The 20,069-nt window shown below is 37.5% G+C and overlaps 2 protein-coding genes across 12 annotated transcripts in view; one reads left to right on the top strand and one right to left on the bottom strand.

Moving 5' to 3' along the window:
- Positions 1-6,954, top strand: part of NUDT5 (nudix hydrolase 5) — a gene marked incomplete at its 3' end in the record, with an annotated part of 32,489 nt that extends 25,535 nt beyond the window's left edge. For 5 of the 11 annotated variants that reach the window (XM_081128003.1, XM_081128005.1, XM_081128008.1 and 2 more), the window contains 5 exons: positions 223-330; positions 1,640-1,735; positions 2,363-2,464; positions 4,469-4,522; positions 6,662-6,864. In XM_081128003.1, the coding sequence (XP_080984129.1) occupies positions 223-330; positions 1,640-1,735; positions 2,363-2,464; positions 4,469-4,522; positions 6,662-6,771 (470 nt within the window). Of the gene's footprint in view, positions 1-222; positions 331-1,639; positions 1,736-2,362; positions 2,473-4,325; positions 4,523-6,661 lie in introns of those variants that run through there. The other 6 variants (XM_081128013.1, XM_081128012.1, XM_081128011.1 and 3 more) reach the window with 5 other exon arrangements.
- Positions 6,955-9,655: 2,701 nt separating this feature from the next.
- SEC61A2 (SEC61 translocon subunit alpha 2) overlaps positions 9,656-20,069 on the bottom strand; it is a 28,323-nt gene continuing 17,909 nt past the window's right edge. The window contains exons 7-12 of the mRNA XM_081127977.1: positions 17,695-17,848; positions 16,560-16,720; positions 16,040-16,237; positions 13,406-13,597; positions 12,869-12,945; positions 9,656-10,726 (exon numbers count right to left, since the gene is read on the bottom strand). Coding sequence (XP_080984103.1) covers positions 10,540-10,726; positions 12,869-12,945; positions 13,406-13,597; positions 16,040-16,237; positions 16,560-16,720; positions 17,695-17,848 — 969 coding nt within the window. The 3' untranslated portion in view covers positions 9,656-10,539. The remainder of the gene's footprint in view (positions 10,727-12,868; positions 12,946-13,405; positions 13,598-16,039; positions 16,238-16,559; positions 16,721-17,694; positions 17,849-20,069) is intronic.

The raw sequence follows: 20,069 nt of genomic DNA, 5'->3' as shown, positions 1-20,069 counted from the left end.
CACTGGCCAGGGCAACTCTTTAATTACATTTTTAAGTGAGAATAACTTCCAAGTTAACTGCCAGTACTGTAGCTTTTCACTCGCTATTGCTAATGGCAAAGATAAGGTAAATTTCAGATGCAGCATTTTTTAAAATATGGGATTTTAGTTAGATTGCTAGAAACAGATTGCTGGCATGACTGACCTTTCATTAGACTTCTTTGTTTTATTTCTTGGTGACAGGTGTGACAATTATCCCAGTGCTGCAAAGAACTCTTCATTATGAATGTATCGTTCTGGTCAAACAGTTCCGCCCACCCATGGGAAGCTACTGCCTGGAATTCCCTGCAGGTGAGTCACTAAACACAGGGAACAGAACTGCTTCTTGAGACCTGTTGGACTGAGCCAGGGTGGAGCCTCAATACTGCAGGGTTTAGACATTTAACAACTTTATATCTGTCCATGTGCTTTTAAGTTCAACAAAACCATTTCTGTAGTGAAGCACCACCTCCAGCCACTCTCCTGGTCCAGTCACCCATAGAGGCGATGGAAGGCATGGTGTCACAGCTCACCTTTCCAAGCCACCTGCCCTCCTTGTTCCCACATCCTTTCTAGCCTCTTAGTAATTGCTTTTCACTAATTTGTCTATTTACTTCATCTTCTATCACTAGCGATCTGCCTCTGACAAGAAATTTACAGTAATAACTAGGCCAGACTCCAAAAACTATAAATGGAAAAGATATCTTGACCCTTCTGTATGTATATAGGCCAAGTAAATTACCTTAATTTCCACTAAAATATTTTTTTCAGTTGCACAATAAGCTATCTGGAACTCACGCAGTGTATTATAGGACTTAATTGGGTTGTTTCATCAGAAGAGATTAGACCTCATTTATCATTAGTGGTTTAATGTTTATATTTTTAAACACCATCCCATACTGTAATGTATAATTAACAGCTTTATTTTCTTTCTCACTTACTTGCCGTTTCACTGCAGAAATTAATAGAGTAGCCTATATCTCACCTTTCTTTTTGCAATTTTTATTCCTTTCAGGAAAATGACTCAGAGTTGCTACTATCCTCCTCCCACTTAACCTCTCTCTTATTCCTCAAAGTGACCATGGTAGTTACCTAAAGTCCACCAGCCTTCAGTTCTGTCCTTTCTGTTCTTCTCCCTCAGAAGTGATCTTCTCGGCATTTCACTACAGGGTCTCAGTATTGTTCTGTGAGGGAGGAAGGCAAGATAGGCAACAACTGTCCCCATCTTACATAAGAGGAAACAAAAAAAGTAACAGTCTTCTTTTGTGCTGTAGTCACAGAGTTAGGTCCAAAACCTGGACCGGTCAGCCACCACCAAGCCACTTGTCCTCACAGAGCAGTGCTGTCTATGCTGTGGAACATTAGTGCTGAGATGCTCATGACAACAACTAGGTCTCAGTAAGAGAACAGATGAGGGCTGTGAGAACCAACTTAATCTGCCTCGGGTTTCATGCTTTTGCCCTCTTTTTTTCTATGAAAGTTCCAAACCTCAGTTTTTATCTGTAAGACTTATTTTTACAATCCTCTGATTCTTGTAATTTAGGTCAGCAGAAGCTGTTAGGAGAGGTTAAAATAAAATTGGATTTCCCTCTCCCATCTCACAAATGATTTGGACTTTCAGGTCTCATAGATGACAACGAAAGCCCAGAAGCAGCTGCTCTGCGAGAGCTGGAGGAAGAAACTGGCTATAAAGGTGATGTTGCTGAATGTTCTCCAGGTTTGTATTGCTTTCCAGGTGTGGTGTGTACTTGGGGGCAAACTTCTGAAAATTAGCCATGCAGTAGACTCTTCTGTGTATACAAGGATTGATTCTTTGGGTGTTCTTTATGGCCAGAATTCAGATGGCTTTTATTTCGTCAGCTAATTCACTGAAGAGAAATCATAATTTGAGTACCATCTACATGTGAACTTCCCTTCCCCTCCAAATGAAAGCAAGTTTGAACAGGAAGGACCTGAAGCTGGAAAAGAATTAGGAAATTGTGTTGCCTTCCAGAGTTTGTCACATTCCGAACTTTATTACATACGCACCTTATCTGTCTGCCATGCTCCTCTAGAGATTTTTTTTCTCGATGTAGTGAAAAGATTTACAACATGTCAGTAGCACCATCTAACCCCTTAGACTTACCAAACTTTATTGAGGAACTCTGGGGAAAATATGAATACTAACTACTTATATGCTCTGCAGTCTTACAGCATATACTAAGTGACTAAAATAAATTAGTTTTCCTGCATAAATTCTTTGTTAAAGGAATTATGAGACCAGTCTTCTTCCTAGGACATTTAAGTCATGAAACATGACATCTGACTGGTGTCTGTAAAGATGACATGTTGCTTCTCTCCATAGCTATATGTATGGATCCAGGTTTGTCAAATTGTACCACACACATCGTGACAGTAACTATTAATGGAGATGAGGCTGAAAATGTAAGACCTAAGCCAAAGCCAGGTAAGTGAGCACTGGCTATGTTGAAGGTAGATTAATTGCATTAAATACCTGTAAACTTCTAGTTACCAGATTGATTTTTGATTGGTCAAAAGAATAATCGTCTTTTGTAGATGTTTCATTAGTACTCTTGTCTATTTTCATAATCTTGTGTGTTTTCGCATTTTTCTTTTTACCCCTTCTTTGATTTTTATGGTTTCTTTATGTAAGATGTTAAATTACACATTTCCATATTTCCGTATGAAGTTTATTCTCACTTAGTAATATTAGCTATAGGACTAAGTAGTAAATAATGAAAATCATCAAAATCACTGATTTCTGTCTTCATATTTATTGGAATGGCATAAGTAATTGTTACGGGACAGCGGCTTATTAACTCTTCTTGAGTTTCGTTATTTAGGAAAGCTTTTAATAAATTCTTTGCTCTGTGTTTCTTCAGTTTGGAATTAGAAGCTTTAATGCTTCTGTCAGTTCCATCTCCTCACCACCCCCTTAAAAGAGGTATTGATTCAAGAAATCATGAATGAGAGCTATAGTCTTTCATTTGTCATCCTCTAGTTGTTCCTAAATGTTTTGGTATCTCATTGCAGCTAATTTTCAATGCTCAATTTTTAAACTTGCAAATACACATATAAATGCTGTGGAAAGAGTGTGGTACTTCCTCAGAGAGTTAAACATAGAAACACCACATGACCTGGCAATTACACTCCTAGGTATATACCCAATTATACTCCTAGGAATTGAAAGCAGGGGCTCAAACAAATAACTTATACACCACCAATGTTCATACAGGTTTCATAGTATCCAAAAGGTGGAAACAATCCAAGTGTCCATTAACAGATAAATGAACAAAATGTGGTACATTCGTATAGTGGAATAACATTCAGCCATAAAAGAATAAAACATGCTGATACATGCTATAGCTTGGACAAACCTTGGTAAACATTGTGCTAAGTGAAAAAAACCAGACTAGAAGGGCAAATATTGTGATTTCACTAATATGAGATACCTAAAAGTCAGAGAATTCATAGAGACAGAAAACAAAGTAGAGGTCAACAAGGACGGGGAAGTTAGTGTTTCATGGGTACCAAGTTTCCGCCTGGGATGATAAAAAAGTTCTAGAGATGGATAGTACTGATGTTTGCACAACAGTGTGAATCTATTTAATGCCACTATATTATACCTTTAAAACTGGTTAAAATGGTAAATTTTGTGACCCAGGTTTCTGTTAAATTCTTCTGGCCTTTTTATTTTTAAAGACCTACAGATTTGAGTTAGCACTCAATGCAGAGTGTGTAGAGAAGTGAGGTTTAAAAAAGGTGGAAGGCCTCGGCCTGTGTGCTCAGTGGATAGAGCGTCGGGGTTGCAGGTTCAATCCCCAGCCAGGGTGCATGCGAGAGGCAACCAATCCACGTGTCTCTCATCAATATTTCTCACTCAAAAAATTAATGAAAAAAATATTCTCAGATGAGGATTGACAACAGCAAAAAAAAAGTGGAAGTGGGATGGGTAAGGTTTCCAGCACCTTAAGCAATTAGAAAATATCCCCCCCCTCCCTAAAGTTGACAGGCACCCACCCCCACCTCCACCTTCCAGGGACCACTATCAAATTTGCAGGTCCCAGGCAAGCATGCGTTTCTTTACCCCCGCCCCCAGGCCGTGGAAGGGAACAAACCTGGTGTTGCGCCTTCCTACTGCTCCAACTCTTTCACTTTAGTTTCCTCTCAATCCCACTCCTTCTGGCTCCCGGGCCAGAGAGCATGTTGAGCACCTTGACACCTTTTTTATTTGTCTTGCACAAAAGTCTTCCAATGTTTTACCACTACAGACCTTACTAAAATTTTCCCCTTCTGTTTATTTTCAGGAGATGGAGGTATGTTATTCAACTCCCAATGGCTGACCATGTATATGGCTTAATGTAGTCATAATGGCTACAGGCATTTTGTGTTGCTCTGGTAGGCTCTCCTGTTCTTTAGCTTTGTTTTCACTTGCAGTTTGTTTGTTTAGAATTTGTGGAAGTAATTTCCTTACCAAAGAATGACCTGATGAAGAGACTTGAAGGTAAGCTTTCTTGAGATTATTACCTAACTTTCTCTAGTTTCCCCCTCCCCATCCCCAGCAAAGGGGAACTAAATAGAACTGTTTCTTTATATTCTTCCTCCTTAAAGTCAAATGCTTAGAAGCTATTGTAAAACTGCAGTTGGCCAATAATAATTTTCCTTTCCAGTGGCATAGAGTTTGAAAATATGAAGAGAACATTCCATGACAGTGAAAGCTTTCAGCAGGGGGGCTTTTTTTTCCCTCCTATAGAAGAGTCAAGATTGTATTCCTACTAATTAGCCCAAACTATTCTGTACCCTAAATCTTTAACCCATGGCAATGCAGAGGCACAAATAGATATCACTTAGCTGATTCTCAAATATGCTAGTATGTAAGATGGTTCTTTGTGCAGGGTATAAGTTAAAGAACTGAACAATATTCCTTCTATAAATATTGATATCTACTATATGCTAAGTGCAATGTGCTAATATAATGAACCATACTAACTAGCAGTGTGACCCTTAGTAAATTACTGGTCATGTAGTTACATTGTATAATTCCTGGCCAGCCCATCTCTTAGGGATTTTGTAAAATAAATAAATAAATAAAGTTATGCGGACAGATGTCCTTTGATACAAGTACATCAGGACATACCGTACTGAAGATATGACGAGGTTTTTTAAGAAGCTCCTCTATGCAGGCTGGGCAGGTGCCTATTCACTCATTTAATTTTTATTTCAAAAATTAATTCAAAGCACTATTTGACCTGAAGCTTTGAGAGCAGTCTCTTTCTTCCTCCCTTAAGTACCAGTGGCTTACAGTTTTATTTCTAATGTCTGTTGCTAATTTGAAAAGTAAAGTAGATCTTTCAAAAACTGCTGTGATTTCAGATTCCTAGAAAGTTTCCATTCCTATTTTGCTGTTTTAAAAACTAGACCTAAAGTAAAAGCCACCCCCAGATTCAAAGTCAAATTTAGAAATTCTCGTACTAAAAAGACTCAATAATTTATTAGGTATTTCCTCAGAGAAAGCCGTGGCCGTCAGTTATAGGCAAGATTTAACTTTGAGTCTGGAAGATCTGACTGGATTAGAGGATCAGCTGACCATGTGTTATCACAAGTTTCATAGCCCCTCTAAGCTTTTCTCATATATGGAACAATAGCCCCTAGGCAGCATGAGTAACAGTAAATGGCATAATGTTGACACATAGTGTTTAAATGTTACATGCTTTTTTTTTTAAAATATCAGAAAATTATTTTTAAAATTCTTTCCTTCTCCCTCTACCTCACTTAACTTCCCTTCTGGCTGTAGGAGAGGGGGAAATACAGAGCAAGAGCAGGAGGGAGGAAGGTAGAAAGAGTTAGATGGGGGAGGGGTAAAAGAGTCAGTTTTCCTAGCTTTACTAGAATTAAAAGACAGTAATCAATCATTTATTCAACAAATCACATTTGAGAAGTAGGAAGGAAGGTTTTTGAGTTCAGTTTGCTACAAGGAATAAGCTTTCAAGACTTACCAAGCACCTGCATGCAGATGAGGATATAACCCTGCCTTCGAGGATTAAAATGTCTTGGCTTGTTCCTAAACAAATGGCTAGGAAAACAAGAGACAGATTTGAAGTCTGATAACCTCCCTGAGTGAAACAGTTCTCATTAGACCTCTTTTTAATAAGATCCCAAGATCTCATTCTTGTTAGAAATCTAATCCTATCATGCACACAGTTAACTTGCACGTGCAAAATATGTATCCCCTAAGCAGTGGGAAAGACGCACGTAAACGACTGAGTAATCATCACTATATATATAGCTTCATAGTAGGAGAGTCCAATAGTGAGCTCTAAATGAACAAATGGATCTAAAAAGCTTTGCTATTTTAACACACAAAATCATCATCTCTGATATATGTGCTCCTCTGTATTTATTCTTAATTTTTTATTGTTCTTGTCTCAATGAGCTGGAAATGTAACCCTGCTTTTATATCCTTTATCCTTTCACTAGAATAAGATCTTTGAAGGCAGAAAATATCTTGTTCACCACTGTATCACCAGCATCTAGAGCATAGAGACTGGCACATAGTAGTTGCCCAGTAAATACTGACTGAACGATAAGGGGTATTGTCCTTTATTAACTTCATTGTCTAACTTGTATCCTTTGCTTCCTGTAGCTCTGGTAGCTGAAGAACACCTGACGGTGGATGCTAGGGTCTATTCCTATGCTCTGGCGCTGAAACATGCCAACACAAAGCCATTTGAAGTGCCCTTCCTGAAATTTTAAGGCTAGAGGAAAGTGTCCATGTTTTTGTAAATGAGGCCACAAGGCTGCCTTCACTAAGACTCTGTATTCAGCTAAGTTTAATGGAGATTTGAAATTACCTTTTTCATATAATAAAAACAACAAAGAATGCATGTGGTGGTATGGAATTATAATTATAGATAGGCTGTAGCCTTCATTTAAATGCAAACATGTTTCATCCATTTTTTTTAACTTCATTTGTTATCCAATCTAGTCCAAGAGATAAGGGTATTTCTATAGAAGAGAACTGAATTCTAAATTAGGTCAACTGCCCAGCAAGGCGTGGCTCAGCAGTTAAGCATCAACCTAGGATCCACGAGATTGAGGTTCGATTCCCAGTCAGGGTGTGTGCAGGAACAGCCAATCAATGACGACTCTCATCATTGATGTTTCTCTCTCTCTCTCCCTCTCCCTTCCTCTCTCTGAAATCAATAAAGACATATTCCCACCCTCAAACCCCCAACATAAAACTCTAGCTGAGTATGCTAATAACTAATTACTATATAATTGTTTAAACAGCTTTAAAAGAAACCTATATAGAGACTTTCTGGGACCCTCCTAATTGAATTATCTGCTGTATGGAATTAATCTTCGTAGCAGAGGATGTAAAATCAATAGAGTAACATTCTTAAGCAAATGTTTACATTTAGCTATTGTCATTATATCTAACCTAACTACTACTGAAGGTAAACCAGCTCTATGTAATGAAAAATGGTTAACTCCATTCACCATAACAAGGTTTAAGAGGCTAATGAAAATACAAGGCCCTTCTCTCTAAAGCAGGGGTGGGGAACGTATGGCCCACGAAATCACTTGGTCTAGCCCTGCCAAGGCAACCACAGTCGGGACTCAAAATTCAGTAAATCGAGGAGCTTTTTAACATAACTAATTTTTAAGTCAATAATTTTGTATGATCCTTGAATGATGTTACAAATATCCAAATGGTTATTGGGAGGAAAAAGATTCCCCACCCTACTCTAAAGCATGTGGACACATTTGAGAATCTCATTTCCTATCCTTGCCTCAAAAAAGTACTTTTGTAAAATACCAAATCCATGGTAATAAGATTTATATAATTTGGCACATGGTTGTCTTGGTATTCAAGCATGAGTGAAGCCAGCAAGGTTAGCAAGTACCAGAAACCCACTGCAAACTACTTTAAAGGAAAAAATAGGATTGTTTTTGGGTCGTGCCATGCCTAATGCCTGTCATCCAAAAGGTCTACCAGGGTTGCTGGGCCATCGCCTTACCTCCTAACTGAGCTGGGGCTCTTGCGTTAACTGTTACAGCCTCCAGCAGCTCCAGGATCACTGCCTTTTCAGCTCAGCCCCCAACAGAATTCTCAGGATGCTTTCATTGGCCAGCCCTAAGTCATGATTAGAGCCCTGGACCCAGGGGTTAACCACACCCCTCAGAACCAGATAAAATCAGGGTACTAATGCCAAAAATGCTGCAATATAGTTCGTCTACAGGTTCACTGTCTTTTCCAGAGATACTTTTATGAACATAAATGTTAAGATCTATTGTACTTCTTAAGGATGGAAAGAATTCTGGAACCAGAGAACTGTACAGATCAAGTCTACTCTCCCAATATATACTGTGAAAATTAAGCCCCAACTACTTGCTCTGATAGTGGCCTTCCCTTGTGCCTGTAACCCCTTTCAAAAAATCCTTATTTTTGCCCAGCCGGGTGTGGCTCAGAGGTTGAGCGTCGACCTAGGATCCAGGCAATCAAGGTTCGATTCCTGGTCAGGGCACATGCCCGGGTTGCTGGTTCGATCCCCAGTCGGGGGCGTGCTGATCAATGACTCTCTTGTCATTGATGTTCCTCTCTCTCTCTCTCTCTCTCCCCCTCCCTCTCCCTTCCTCTCTCTGGAATCAATAAAGATATGTTTTTTAAAAATCCTTATTTTTAAACATGGGCATCATAATTCTCCAGAGATCTTAATCCTTTTCCCTCTCAAGGACCAAGTCCTCTAATTTCCCTTGTTACTACCCTACTTCAAAATCAAAAAACAAGGCATATATAAAACATATAGACTCTAGCATAGACCTGTCTCTCCAAATAGACTAGCTCTTCCTGAGCCACTCCCCACAGGAACTGAGAAATGTACTCTTAACTATTGATGCAGAGTTATTCGTAATCCATAACTGTCCTTTCCATTTTTTACTCCTAAGAGTGCAATGTTGAAGTGACAGCTAAATCCTAGAACATAACCCTAATGCCACTTATGTTACCTATAAACATCAAAGGCTGTGCTTTGGAAATTAGTTGAGAATTTGCAATCTGGATGTTTTCATCAACTGGCACTGTTAGTCAGAATTTAAAACTTGAAGGTTTCCTTTAAAAGCCATATTTTTTACCTTCTCTTGGAGAAAAAAATCAGATATAATAACACTAGGTCCCTATTTCTGTGGTTGGTCTGCAGCCCTCAGATGTTCACCAGCTGACCATCCTTGAAGTCCTGCTTGTTTTTACTTTATCTGCCTTTGGCTTTGTGATCCTAAGCTAAATAAGATATACTTCCTGCACTTACTAAGAAGGCAAAGAATGATGGAAAACCATACTTCTGAAAAGGAAGCCTTTCAAAACTTAAGTCTGATCTCTTTTTGGACAATAAAGCACATATTTTAAAAATGAATTCTTGATAAAGAACTGCTACTATTTCAAATGGGGGATGGGATACCATTTGAAACCACTGTTTTCCTGTTTGCAAATGTTAGTGCCATAACTGAGTAACCTTAACTTGGTCACTGTCCCTCAATATTTTAGAATTATACACTAAACTAATTACATTTGGCCTCTTGCAATAGGCATCTCAGGATAGATTTCTGTATTAGTACAATGAACCTACACAAAGCATTTAATATCACATTTTTTTATTTTTCCAACACAACTGAAACAGTTGTATTAAATAAGTTTATTGTCTACTGTTTACACTCATGTTGCTGCTGTCAAGTACAACAACGTACACAGATTCCTAGCATGAATTACTCATTGTTCACCCCCACTGAACTACAGACATTGCTTGAGAATTAGATCTCTGCTTTAGGGATTAAAAAAAACAACTGGGGCATAGTATCTTGAAAGAGCTTTCTCAAGTGACTTAGAATTCGAAGGCATAGCCAATACAGTAATAACAGCACCAACCGTGCTGTCACTGGGAAGAAAGAGGAATGGAAAACAGTAATAATTATAAGCAGTTTTTCTAGTGACAGAAGCTTGAAGAAGCTTGGTTCTGCCCATCTGGGCTAAGTGGCTGCTTTAAGAAGGGACAAATAAAAGGGGAGGGATGGAAAGGGAGGGTTGGAACGTGGATACTATGAGTTTAAAATGTATAAAAAGTAATTATATCTAAAATATAGATAGATAAGCCCAAAATACTGAAAAGTGGCAATCTGAACTATATTTATTTTTAAACAAGTGGGGGGAATAGTGAGTGTTTTGAATGTTGTGTGCAAAACTGATCCACGTTACCTCACCGTCAAAACTGAACACGGCAAGGCGGGTACATTGGTTTCCAGCATCACAGGCAACACTACATGTATGTTTTCTAACGAATAATGTAAACTTCGGTTTTAAGGCAGCTGGTACTAATGCTGCACACAGGCTTAGCTCGGTGCCCATTTCAGAAATGGGACAGTTAGCACTTGGAAAAAAAATGAGGGGAGAAAAGGGAAGCCAGCATTATTTGACAAAAACAATGTGTCAAAATGTTTTCCTTTCACACAAAAAAAGTACTGGAACATTTAGAAAAACAAAGCACCCATCCCACCTACTTCCGCCTGTTCCTTAACAAATATTTCAAAATACTGATAAATAATAGTGACTGCGAGCAGAATTCCAGTGCCAGAGCCAATGGCCCCTAAGAAGTCGGCCAACACTGACAGGGCACCAATGCACAAACCGCCGAATGCAGCTGCAGTGGGGATATACCTAGAAGACAAAACCAAGTCAGGCAGCAGAGGGAGCTGAAAAGGGGCAACAGAAGCAGTAATATGTTGAAGTGTGATGAATCTAATCCAACAGGGAACAGTCTGCAGTACTGATGGGTTCTCCACAGCATTTACATGTTGATGAAAACTGACTAAGGGAATGACTTACTCCCTGATTTTGAGAAACTAGTAAATAGCCAAGAAAGGCAATACATGATTCTGATGACAGATTAGAATCCTCAACTAGATTTAAGTAGTAAAATGTTTAATACTATTTTTAAATGGATAACCTGTAGCTCCCCCTTCTAGATGAACAGTAAATTTCAAAATGATTTCTAAATATCATATTTATGTCACAAGATCTGGATAATCCTCTTCCAACAGTACCTCGACCTTGGCTGCACATTAGAATCACCTGGAGAACTGTTAAAAATAATGGGATTGTATTTAAAATACTCCAGGAAGAAGGAGGGGGGAAATGGATTGGGGGAAATGGTAAATGAAACAAGAACGACAGAATAATAACTACTGAAGCTGGATACATTTGGATACATGCAGATTCATTATACTGTTCTCTACAATCTATGTTCTCAATAAAGTTTAAATATAAATCCTAGTGCCTTTTCAACAAATAATTATGTAACAATTGGATATCCACATGCAAAACAAGGGATCTGCCTCTCACCAAACACAAAAATTAGCTCAAAGTGGATCACAGACTGAAATGTAAGAGCTGAGACTCCTAAGATAAAAAGAATAAATCTTTGTGACCTTGAGTTAGGCAGTGGTTTCTTAGATACAACACCAAAAGCAGAAAAAAGCATCCAAAGATAAGACAGATCTATTAAACTTCATCAAAATTTAAAACTTGTGCATCAAAGGGCACCATCAATAAAGTGAAAAGGCAACTCAGAGAATGAGACAAAATACTTGCAAATAACATACCTCACAGAGACATCCAAAATATTTTTTAAACAATCTTACAACTCAGTAACAATAAGAAAATTCAAAATGAGCAAAAGAATTTAAAAGACATTTCTCCAAAAGACAATACACAAATGGCTGATAAACACAAGAAAAGATGCCCAACATCATAACTCATCAAGGAAAAGCAAATCAAAACCACAATGAGATACCACTTCGTACCCACTAGGTGGCTATATGCTCATCAAAAACAAACACTAGTGCTGGAGAGGATGTGTGGCAATTGGAACCTTCATACAGGTACAGCCACTCTGGAATATAATTTGGCAGTTCCTCACCAAGTTAAAGTTACTATATGACCCAACAATTCCACTGCTGGAAAAATGAAGACATATGTCCACACAAACCTTCTACAAGTATGTTCATAATAGCATGGTGGCCAAAAAGTGGAAACAAATATCTATCAACTGATAAATGGATAAATAAATGTATTACCCACACAATGGAATATTATTAATGGATGAACTCTGAAAACACTATGCTAAGTAAAAGAAGCTATTCATAAAAGATCACATATATGATTCCATGTGTATGGAATTTCCAGAATAGGCAAATCTAGAGACAGGGTAAAAAGTTGTTGCCTGGGGTTGGAGAGACAGGAGAACAGGGTTGGAATGGGAATTAACTAATGAGTACAAGGTTTCTTTCTGAGCGGTGGAAATGTTTTCAAAATTAGAGTGGAATGATTACACACTGAATATACTAAAAAAATTTTTAAAAATAAACACTAAACCATCTACTTCAAATGAGTGAATTACAAAGTATGTGAATTATACCAATAAAGCTGTTATCAAAAAACTGATGCCTGGGACCCACTCCACACCAAATAAATCACCATTCCTGGAGGTGGGATATTAGTTTTTAAAAGCTCCCAGGTGATTTTATGTACAGCCAACCAACAATGAGAACCTCCTATCTACAATACTTTAACATTTCGCTGAACTGTGAAGGGGAACACAATTCCAAATAAAATAATTGTCATTCTGATGTAGAGAACAATAAAATTTGTGTTAAATTTTGGTCCTTTTTGTGATGTAGAAATGCTTCAAATATGACTTTAAACAAATAAAGAATAATATTTGGCAAGAAATTAAAGATTGAAAAGCTGAGTATATGTGCCTGCCCTCCACCCCCCAAAGATGAAATCTAATGACCTTACCTATTAAGCTCATGAACCATAGAGGTATCTCTGTGGCCCCTCATCACCATTTGCTGTTCTTTAAGCTGTTTGGCTACCTGTCAAGAGAAACACAACTTTTAAAATCAAACTACTATCTCACTGTTCACTCTCTACCAGGTTCTATGTGAAGTGCTTTCCACACACTAATAAGTAAGATACAAGAACGCTGAAGTAGGTACTGTCATATCATTCCTATTAAACATGAAGAGACTGAGGCTACAATTCTGCACAACCATGTCACCCATAAACTAAATCAACGTTCTCAGTCTTTTTTCACTATCACCTCCCTTAAAAAAATTAATACTAAGGAATAAGATTTTGTCAGGTAGAGTTGAGCTTTGGAGGGTCACAAACCATTGTAAAATCTATAAATGTTTCACCTACCAGGAATCAATTTTTAACTCCCTGGGGGGTGACAGTACGTCATTTTTAATGTATCAAAGTTTAAATTACAAAAGTAACTAAGATTTGACACCGAAAATTTATAAATTATTTTTAAATAAACCACATACTTACATCTTTGGCTGAGGAACCAGATACCTCTATCCACGTCTTAGAAAAGAATGCACATGATCCCAGCATGAAGATGATATAAACCACAACATGGACAGGATCCTCAAATATGGCACCCATGGACTCCGGAGGAGAAAGATAATAACAAAGACCTCCCACTGGGTAAGAGCGAGCAGGTCCTCCCCCACTGACATCCTACAGAACAAGAATGAAAAGAACAAATGTATGCTAACTTTTTTATAACTTCAAACTCCTCAAAAATTATGACAATGTTTTAAGCTCAAAGCACCTACAGCTAATGGCTATATATAACTTAAGGATTTGCTTTTGTATCTAATATCTTCACTCTTTCAAAATTATATAGTGAGTACCACTTACATAAGGATGTGAATATATTAACAGAACAGCTATTAAAAAAACACACTATAATACATCTATAAGAATCTTCTCTTCCCAAAGACAGAAACAGGACTACATTTATAGTCAATCTCTGATTACATTTAGAATCTGCAATTTTTTGAACTATATAAGGGTATGCAACACATTAAGACCCTTACACATGATTCTTTCATTTCCAAGTATTCTGTTAAGAATGCAATCAATCAGCCCTAGCCAGTTTGGCTCAGTGGTTAGAGGGTGGGCCCTCAGACTGAAGGGTCCCAGGTTCGATTCCGGCCAAGGGCACATGCCTTGGTTGTGGGCTCAATCCCTGGCCCTAGTCAGAGCACATGTGGGAGGCAATCGACATGTCTCTCTCACATCAATGTTTGTTTCTCTTTCTCTCTCTCTCTCCCTCCTCTCCCACTTCCACTCTCCCTGAAAAGCAATGGAAAAAATATCCTCAGTTGAGGGTTAAAGAAAAAAGAATGCAATCAATTGAAATACTGACAGAAGTCTAACAACTCACTGCCTAAGCTTTATCTTGTTTGTATATTATAAATCTTCTGATAAATATATACAATGGGATTTTGTTGTTGTTGTTGTTAGGAAGGGAGAGGGGGAGAGAGAGAGAGAGAAACATCAATAATGAGAGAGGCCGGCCAGGCGTGGCTCAGCAGTTGAGCAGCGACCTAGGATCCAGGAGATCGAGGTTCAATTCCCCGTCAGGGCACATGCCCGGGTTGAGGGCTCCATCCCCAGTGGGGGGTGTGCAGGAAGCAGCCGATCAATGACGCACTCATCATTGATGTTTCTATCTCTCTCTCTCCCTCTCCTTTCCTCTCTCTGAAATCAATAAAGATATAGTAAATAAATAAATAATAAATAAATAAATAAATAGAGTCATCATTGATTGGATGCCTCCTGCATGCCCCCAACCGGGGATCAAACCGCGATCTCCTGGATCCTAGGTCGAAGCTCAAGTGCTGAGCCACATCCGGCTGGGCGTACAATGGGATTTTTATCCACACAAATATTTAAGAATTTGTATAGTAACAGAAATGGGAATGGCATGTATTTGCTCATATTAAATTAAAGTTCTGGAATATAGGGTGTGGGAAAGCAATTTCTGGTTGCAATGATTAAAATATCTGATTCCTGAATTTATCATTTCCAAATGATTCCTTTACTGTGCCTCTAGAATTACTATTACCAAATCAAAAGCACTGTTTATAGATAAATTCAATTTCCCAAGAATTCTCTCATTAAAAAGGATCTTAGTCAAGGTCACAGTATGCTCTCTACAACCATTCAATGCATTTATTACTTTGAAATTATTATAGTAATAATCATAGCTGGACTATTAGTTCACGAGGGGTGAAAAAGATTCCTCCACTCATTACAGGTAATCAAATTTATGTTGAATGGAAAAGAAGTATTATAAATAGAGCGAATCCTATTTCCTCCAACTAACATTCAAGAATCACTGTCTTATCCTGTTAAAGTTTAAATTTCTTTTTAAAATTACCTTCAGTAAAAGAAATATATCAGTCACTGTAAGTTATAATGTAAATGATACCATATTAAGATAAATGCACATAATAGCACATTTCAGTATAATGACTAAAAAATAATATTCTTTAGTGCAATACAAATTCTAGAATTATATACTCTGCAAAAGAATAAAGGACTTGGCATTTTTTAATTCTATAATTTTAAGGGAGAAAAATACTCCTTGGTAAGGTGATAGAACTTAAATCAATCAAAATTCAATCCTACAATAACAATGTGGCTGGATTGCTTTAGAAGCTATGACAAGGAACCTATAAAAGGAAGTCAGAATTTACTGGATTCTATTTCTAGCATCTGTTCTCTCTTCAATCTAATAGTTACATGCCTGTCTCTAGCCCAGTTAATATCGCAAACTAGTTTATTGCCATTCAGGCCATGAAAAACAGAGGAAAACAGGAAAGGATAATTTCTGTATCCCATATATTATCAACAAATAGCTTCTTTTTAAAAAACATTATTGTAGACAATAGTGGAATGAGATTACAAAACAGAGAATCATGAGAGCCACTGTGATGTTAGCCTAAAAGATCACTCCAATGAGATGTGAAAATGCTTCCTGGTTAAGTGGCTCTTAAAATGTTATAGCAACTACTTCAATTATGGCTCATCTCTTTCAGTTAAAAATATAACCATGAAATGCACACTACAATAAATGTAAACACTTAGAATAAATGACAAAATACTCACTGCCCACTGTCCTAGTAAATTAACTAAAAAGTTGCCACTGAATCGAACAGACAGCATCTGGGAAATAACATAGAGGTTTGACACTAAGGCCGACTGAAGAATGATGGGGATGTTCGAGGTGTAGAAGAGCTTGATGGGGTAGCTGCTGTACTGTCCTCGATATCGGGCCGACTTGATGGGCAAGTCAACACGAAATCCCTACAAAGTGAAAATTAAAGGGTAAGAGGAACTATACATATCACGTAAAGAATACAGAGAGCCAAAGCAGTTACCAGTAGGGAGTATGAAAAGATAATGCTAATAAAACGGAACCTTTCCACACACAGACATACAACGAGAAATCCCTATTTCATTTTCATTCTAGTTTTTTATTTACACCTCAGAGTCTAAAGAAAGGAATTACTTCCTTGGCTAGATTTTGAAACACTGTCTTATTAGATCCTAACATTTAAATGGCATTCTTCTCTTTAAGAGCAAAATAAAAATCCACATCCCACTTACTTCAGGAGAGTGTACTTACCTGAAAATATATAACAACAGCAAACACAAAAACGGTAGCAATGAGGTTCATGAGATTGGGTAAGTTCTGACGGTAGAAAGCCTCCCTTAAAGCTCGGACTTTGTCAGTCCTGGTGGCCAGTAAATGAAAGAGAGCGATGACTGCACCCTCAAACTCAGTACCTGATAAACCAAGAGAAAAATTAATTAACTGTAGACACATCACTCAACATTGTCCCAAAGGCCAAAACAAATAACCTTGAAACTCCAATACACAGCAGAAAATATGAGTCAAAATAATTCATCAGTATTTATGATATAGCCATATGTATAGCTTCTAAAAATATTTAGATCATTGAGGCAAAATGTACGTTTTTTAGAGTAAGTTTGAAGTTTTCTCAAGAGACTGTTCTTGAAAACAACCAAAGTAGAGTAAAACAAAAAAATATTTAGTTCCTAACACTTTGCTTCTCGTTTACTTTCAGGAAGGGAAGAGAGTATTTGGGGGGAAGGGGAGGGGCGGCAGCAGCAAAGCAGAGTAAAGAGGTCAGATTCCAAAGACATATGTTACTCTATCAAGCTTGCCTTCAAGTTTATTCTCCCAGGAACATTAATAAACCATTGTTGCTATTTTCTTAAGGCTGGGATCAGTTTAGACGTTAGCCATTACAAATCTAGGATGGCATTAGAAAGAAGTGGAGATGGGTAAGGGGAAAGACAGAATGAAATATTTCAAAATTTAGGTGCTATTACCAAGCCAAGTAGAATAGCAGCAAAAGTATTAGTGTTTCCTGATGATACAAAGATTAACAGTTTTTTCATCTGAAAAATCTTAATCCACTACCTTTTGATGCCCCCAGGAATGCTGAAATTGGTCAAATCAATGAGTTCTACAGCAATGGCTTAAGCAAATAAAAATTTTGAAATGTTTGCAACACTGAAATTTTAAATAAGCAGATGCTAAAATTTAGATATTCTTTTTTAAGTACTATTTCATACTCCACAAATCTCTCCTTATTAACGTTTGAACAATCAGCATTAATTTGTCCACTGGAACAGCAAACCCTGATGTCTACAGGCATGTACTGCTCATTACGTGTTACTTTTCAACACCCATCCAGAAACACTCGTGCAGTCACAGACACTGTGCAATGTACCTCTGCCAGTGTTAATAGTAGTGGGACTAAAGGCCTTCCAGACAATGGTTTCACAGATGTTGGTGGCAATAAAGAGGGAAATACCAGACCCCAGGCCGTAACCCTTCTGTAGCAGCTCATCTAACAGCAGCACAATCAAACCAGCAACAAACAACTGTGGGGAAAGAAATGCAAGTAAGCAGAAGCAAGAAAAAACTCAAGAAAGGGGAAGACAAGCACCAGTGACTATTTTCAAAGTATGGACATGTCTAACATTCAAACCTAACAGTTACAATATCACTATTATGACTCTGCATCTTTTAACATGCTTTAATTTAGTCAGAAGCTAATTCTGAAAATCAGATTGGAAATATTGCTAAATATTATAGCAGACCTTTTAACTTGTAAGTTTCTCTTACAATAAGGGAAATAAGGCTTATTCCTTTAAATAAGGCTTATTGGAAAAAACATTATAAAACAAAAATGTTCACAGTTGTAGAATTTATGACAGCGAGAAACTAACATATATCCCAGATATCTTCAAGTAAGTGAAAGGCCAAATGAATTATAACAAGATACAACTGTACACTGCCATGAAAGGAAAAGTATGTGAACTATGTTGATACATTTTTAAAATATTATACATAGTATTGTAAATATTGTGAATGTATGTTATATATATCTATAGAATAAGTCCAAAAGTAAAGCACAAATACACAGATTATAACAATGTATATAAGCATTCTATACATACAGCGACAGATTAAATGTAAATTTGAAGACAGTTAAGAGTTCACAGGTTCCTAAGTTTGTAAGTTTTAAAAAATAAAAGCATACTAACTTTATGTGAAATTGAAAATTCTTAATTTTCCTCTTGGATAAGACATTTCTATAAAAGCATGCACCAATCAAAAATAAGCCCTAGATCCTGGGGGGGTGTGGCTTAGAGGGCTGAGTGTTATCCTATGCACCGGGAGGTCACCGGTTCGATTCCAGGTCAGAGTACATGCCTGGGTTGCGGGCTCAATCCCCAGTAGGAGGCATGCGGGAGGCAGCTGATCAATGTTTCTCTCTCACTGATGTTTCTATCTCTTTCCCCCTCTCCCTTCTTCTCTCTGAAGTAAATAAAAATATGTTGTGTTTTTTTTAAAAAAATAAGCTTAGACTTGAAAGTGACCTTGGTCATATGACTCCTTGCCTGCGCTTCAGTAACCTAATCCAACAAGAAAAAAAATACACTTTACCCCATCTCACACCTGTCCCCACCCTCCTACAGAAGAAAATGCCACTCCCATTCCTCCCAGCTCTGAAGCATCCCCCCCTCCTCATTATTTACTCAGTTTCCCTGATATTCCCATTAGAAGACAGAGCAAACAAACTACAGTACACCATATTAAGCATGCTTACCTTACACAGGGTTTATTTTTCCTTAACTGTCATTTCAATGGTTGTACAGAGCCTAACTTGTCTATTGACAGTCTTTTAGTTTAACTTTCAATGGACTGGAAAAAGTACAATTCTCAAAACTTCTAAGTGAGTTCATGAATCCTTTACTGCCTTTACTGTTTGACATTTTGACAAGATAAAAGAAAAGTTAGGACTTACTATTGAGATTTTATTTTGACCACAATTACGTAATAAATAAATACTTCCAATCATACAGAAACCCGTCTGTGCAGGGGATAATAGCTATCCTCAAACTATCAGCCAACCAAAAAGCATTATCATGGGCTTCTGACTAAATGACTGATTAAATGGCCTGTCCGGAATCACATGGGCATCTCTAAATCAACTGTAATTCAAACCACCTATTCAGCCCAATGTCCATCAGATTAGAGTGATTTCTGTATATCCTAAGAAAGTCAAACTCATTTTTCTAACTGGAGAAAGGAATTAGAGAGAAACCTAAATGAGAAATGGTTTCTATAATTAAAGAAACAAGATAAAAAATGGTAAAAAGCACATACATGACTATGAGAAGAATTATACACCAGGAAGTTATAGCATCTCACTGACTAGAACAGAGATAAGAACTGAATACTAACTGTATGCTTTTGTATAGTGTACAATCTATATGAATCTCTAAGGCAGGCATAAAACTAACATTGTACATTTCAACCCTACACATGCATTCACACGCAGACACACAACTTAGTTTGACAAAAAAATACTTACCTTTACAATGTGCCATGCACACTGATAGTTTCAATTCTTTTTTTATTTTAATCAAGAACCACTATTTAGATTTCAAAACTCACTAGTTGAGAAACACTGACCACGTGAATGAAACAAGAATAATTAAGGTGAGAAATACCTTACATAAGAACATGCAAACTGTTTTTAAAACCTATGTTTCTAGGTAAAAACATGCTGATCCAATCATATCTCTTCAGTGT

This window comes from Miniopterus schreibersii, assembly GCF_964146895.1.
Source record: "Miniopterus schreibersii genome assembly, chromosome: 1".
Taxonomy (NCBI): Eukaryota; Metazoa; Chordata; class Mammalia; order Chiroptera; family Miniopteridae; genus Miniopterus; species Miniopterus schreibersii.
This window is presented reverse-complemented; position numbering and strand designations above follow the sequence as displayed.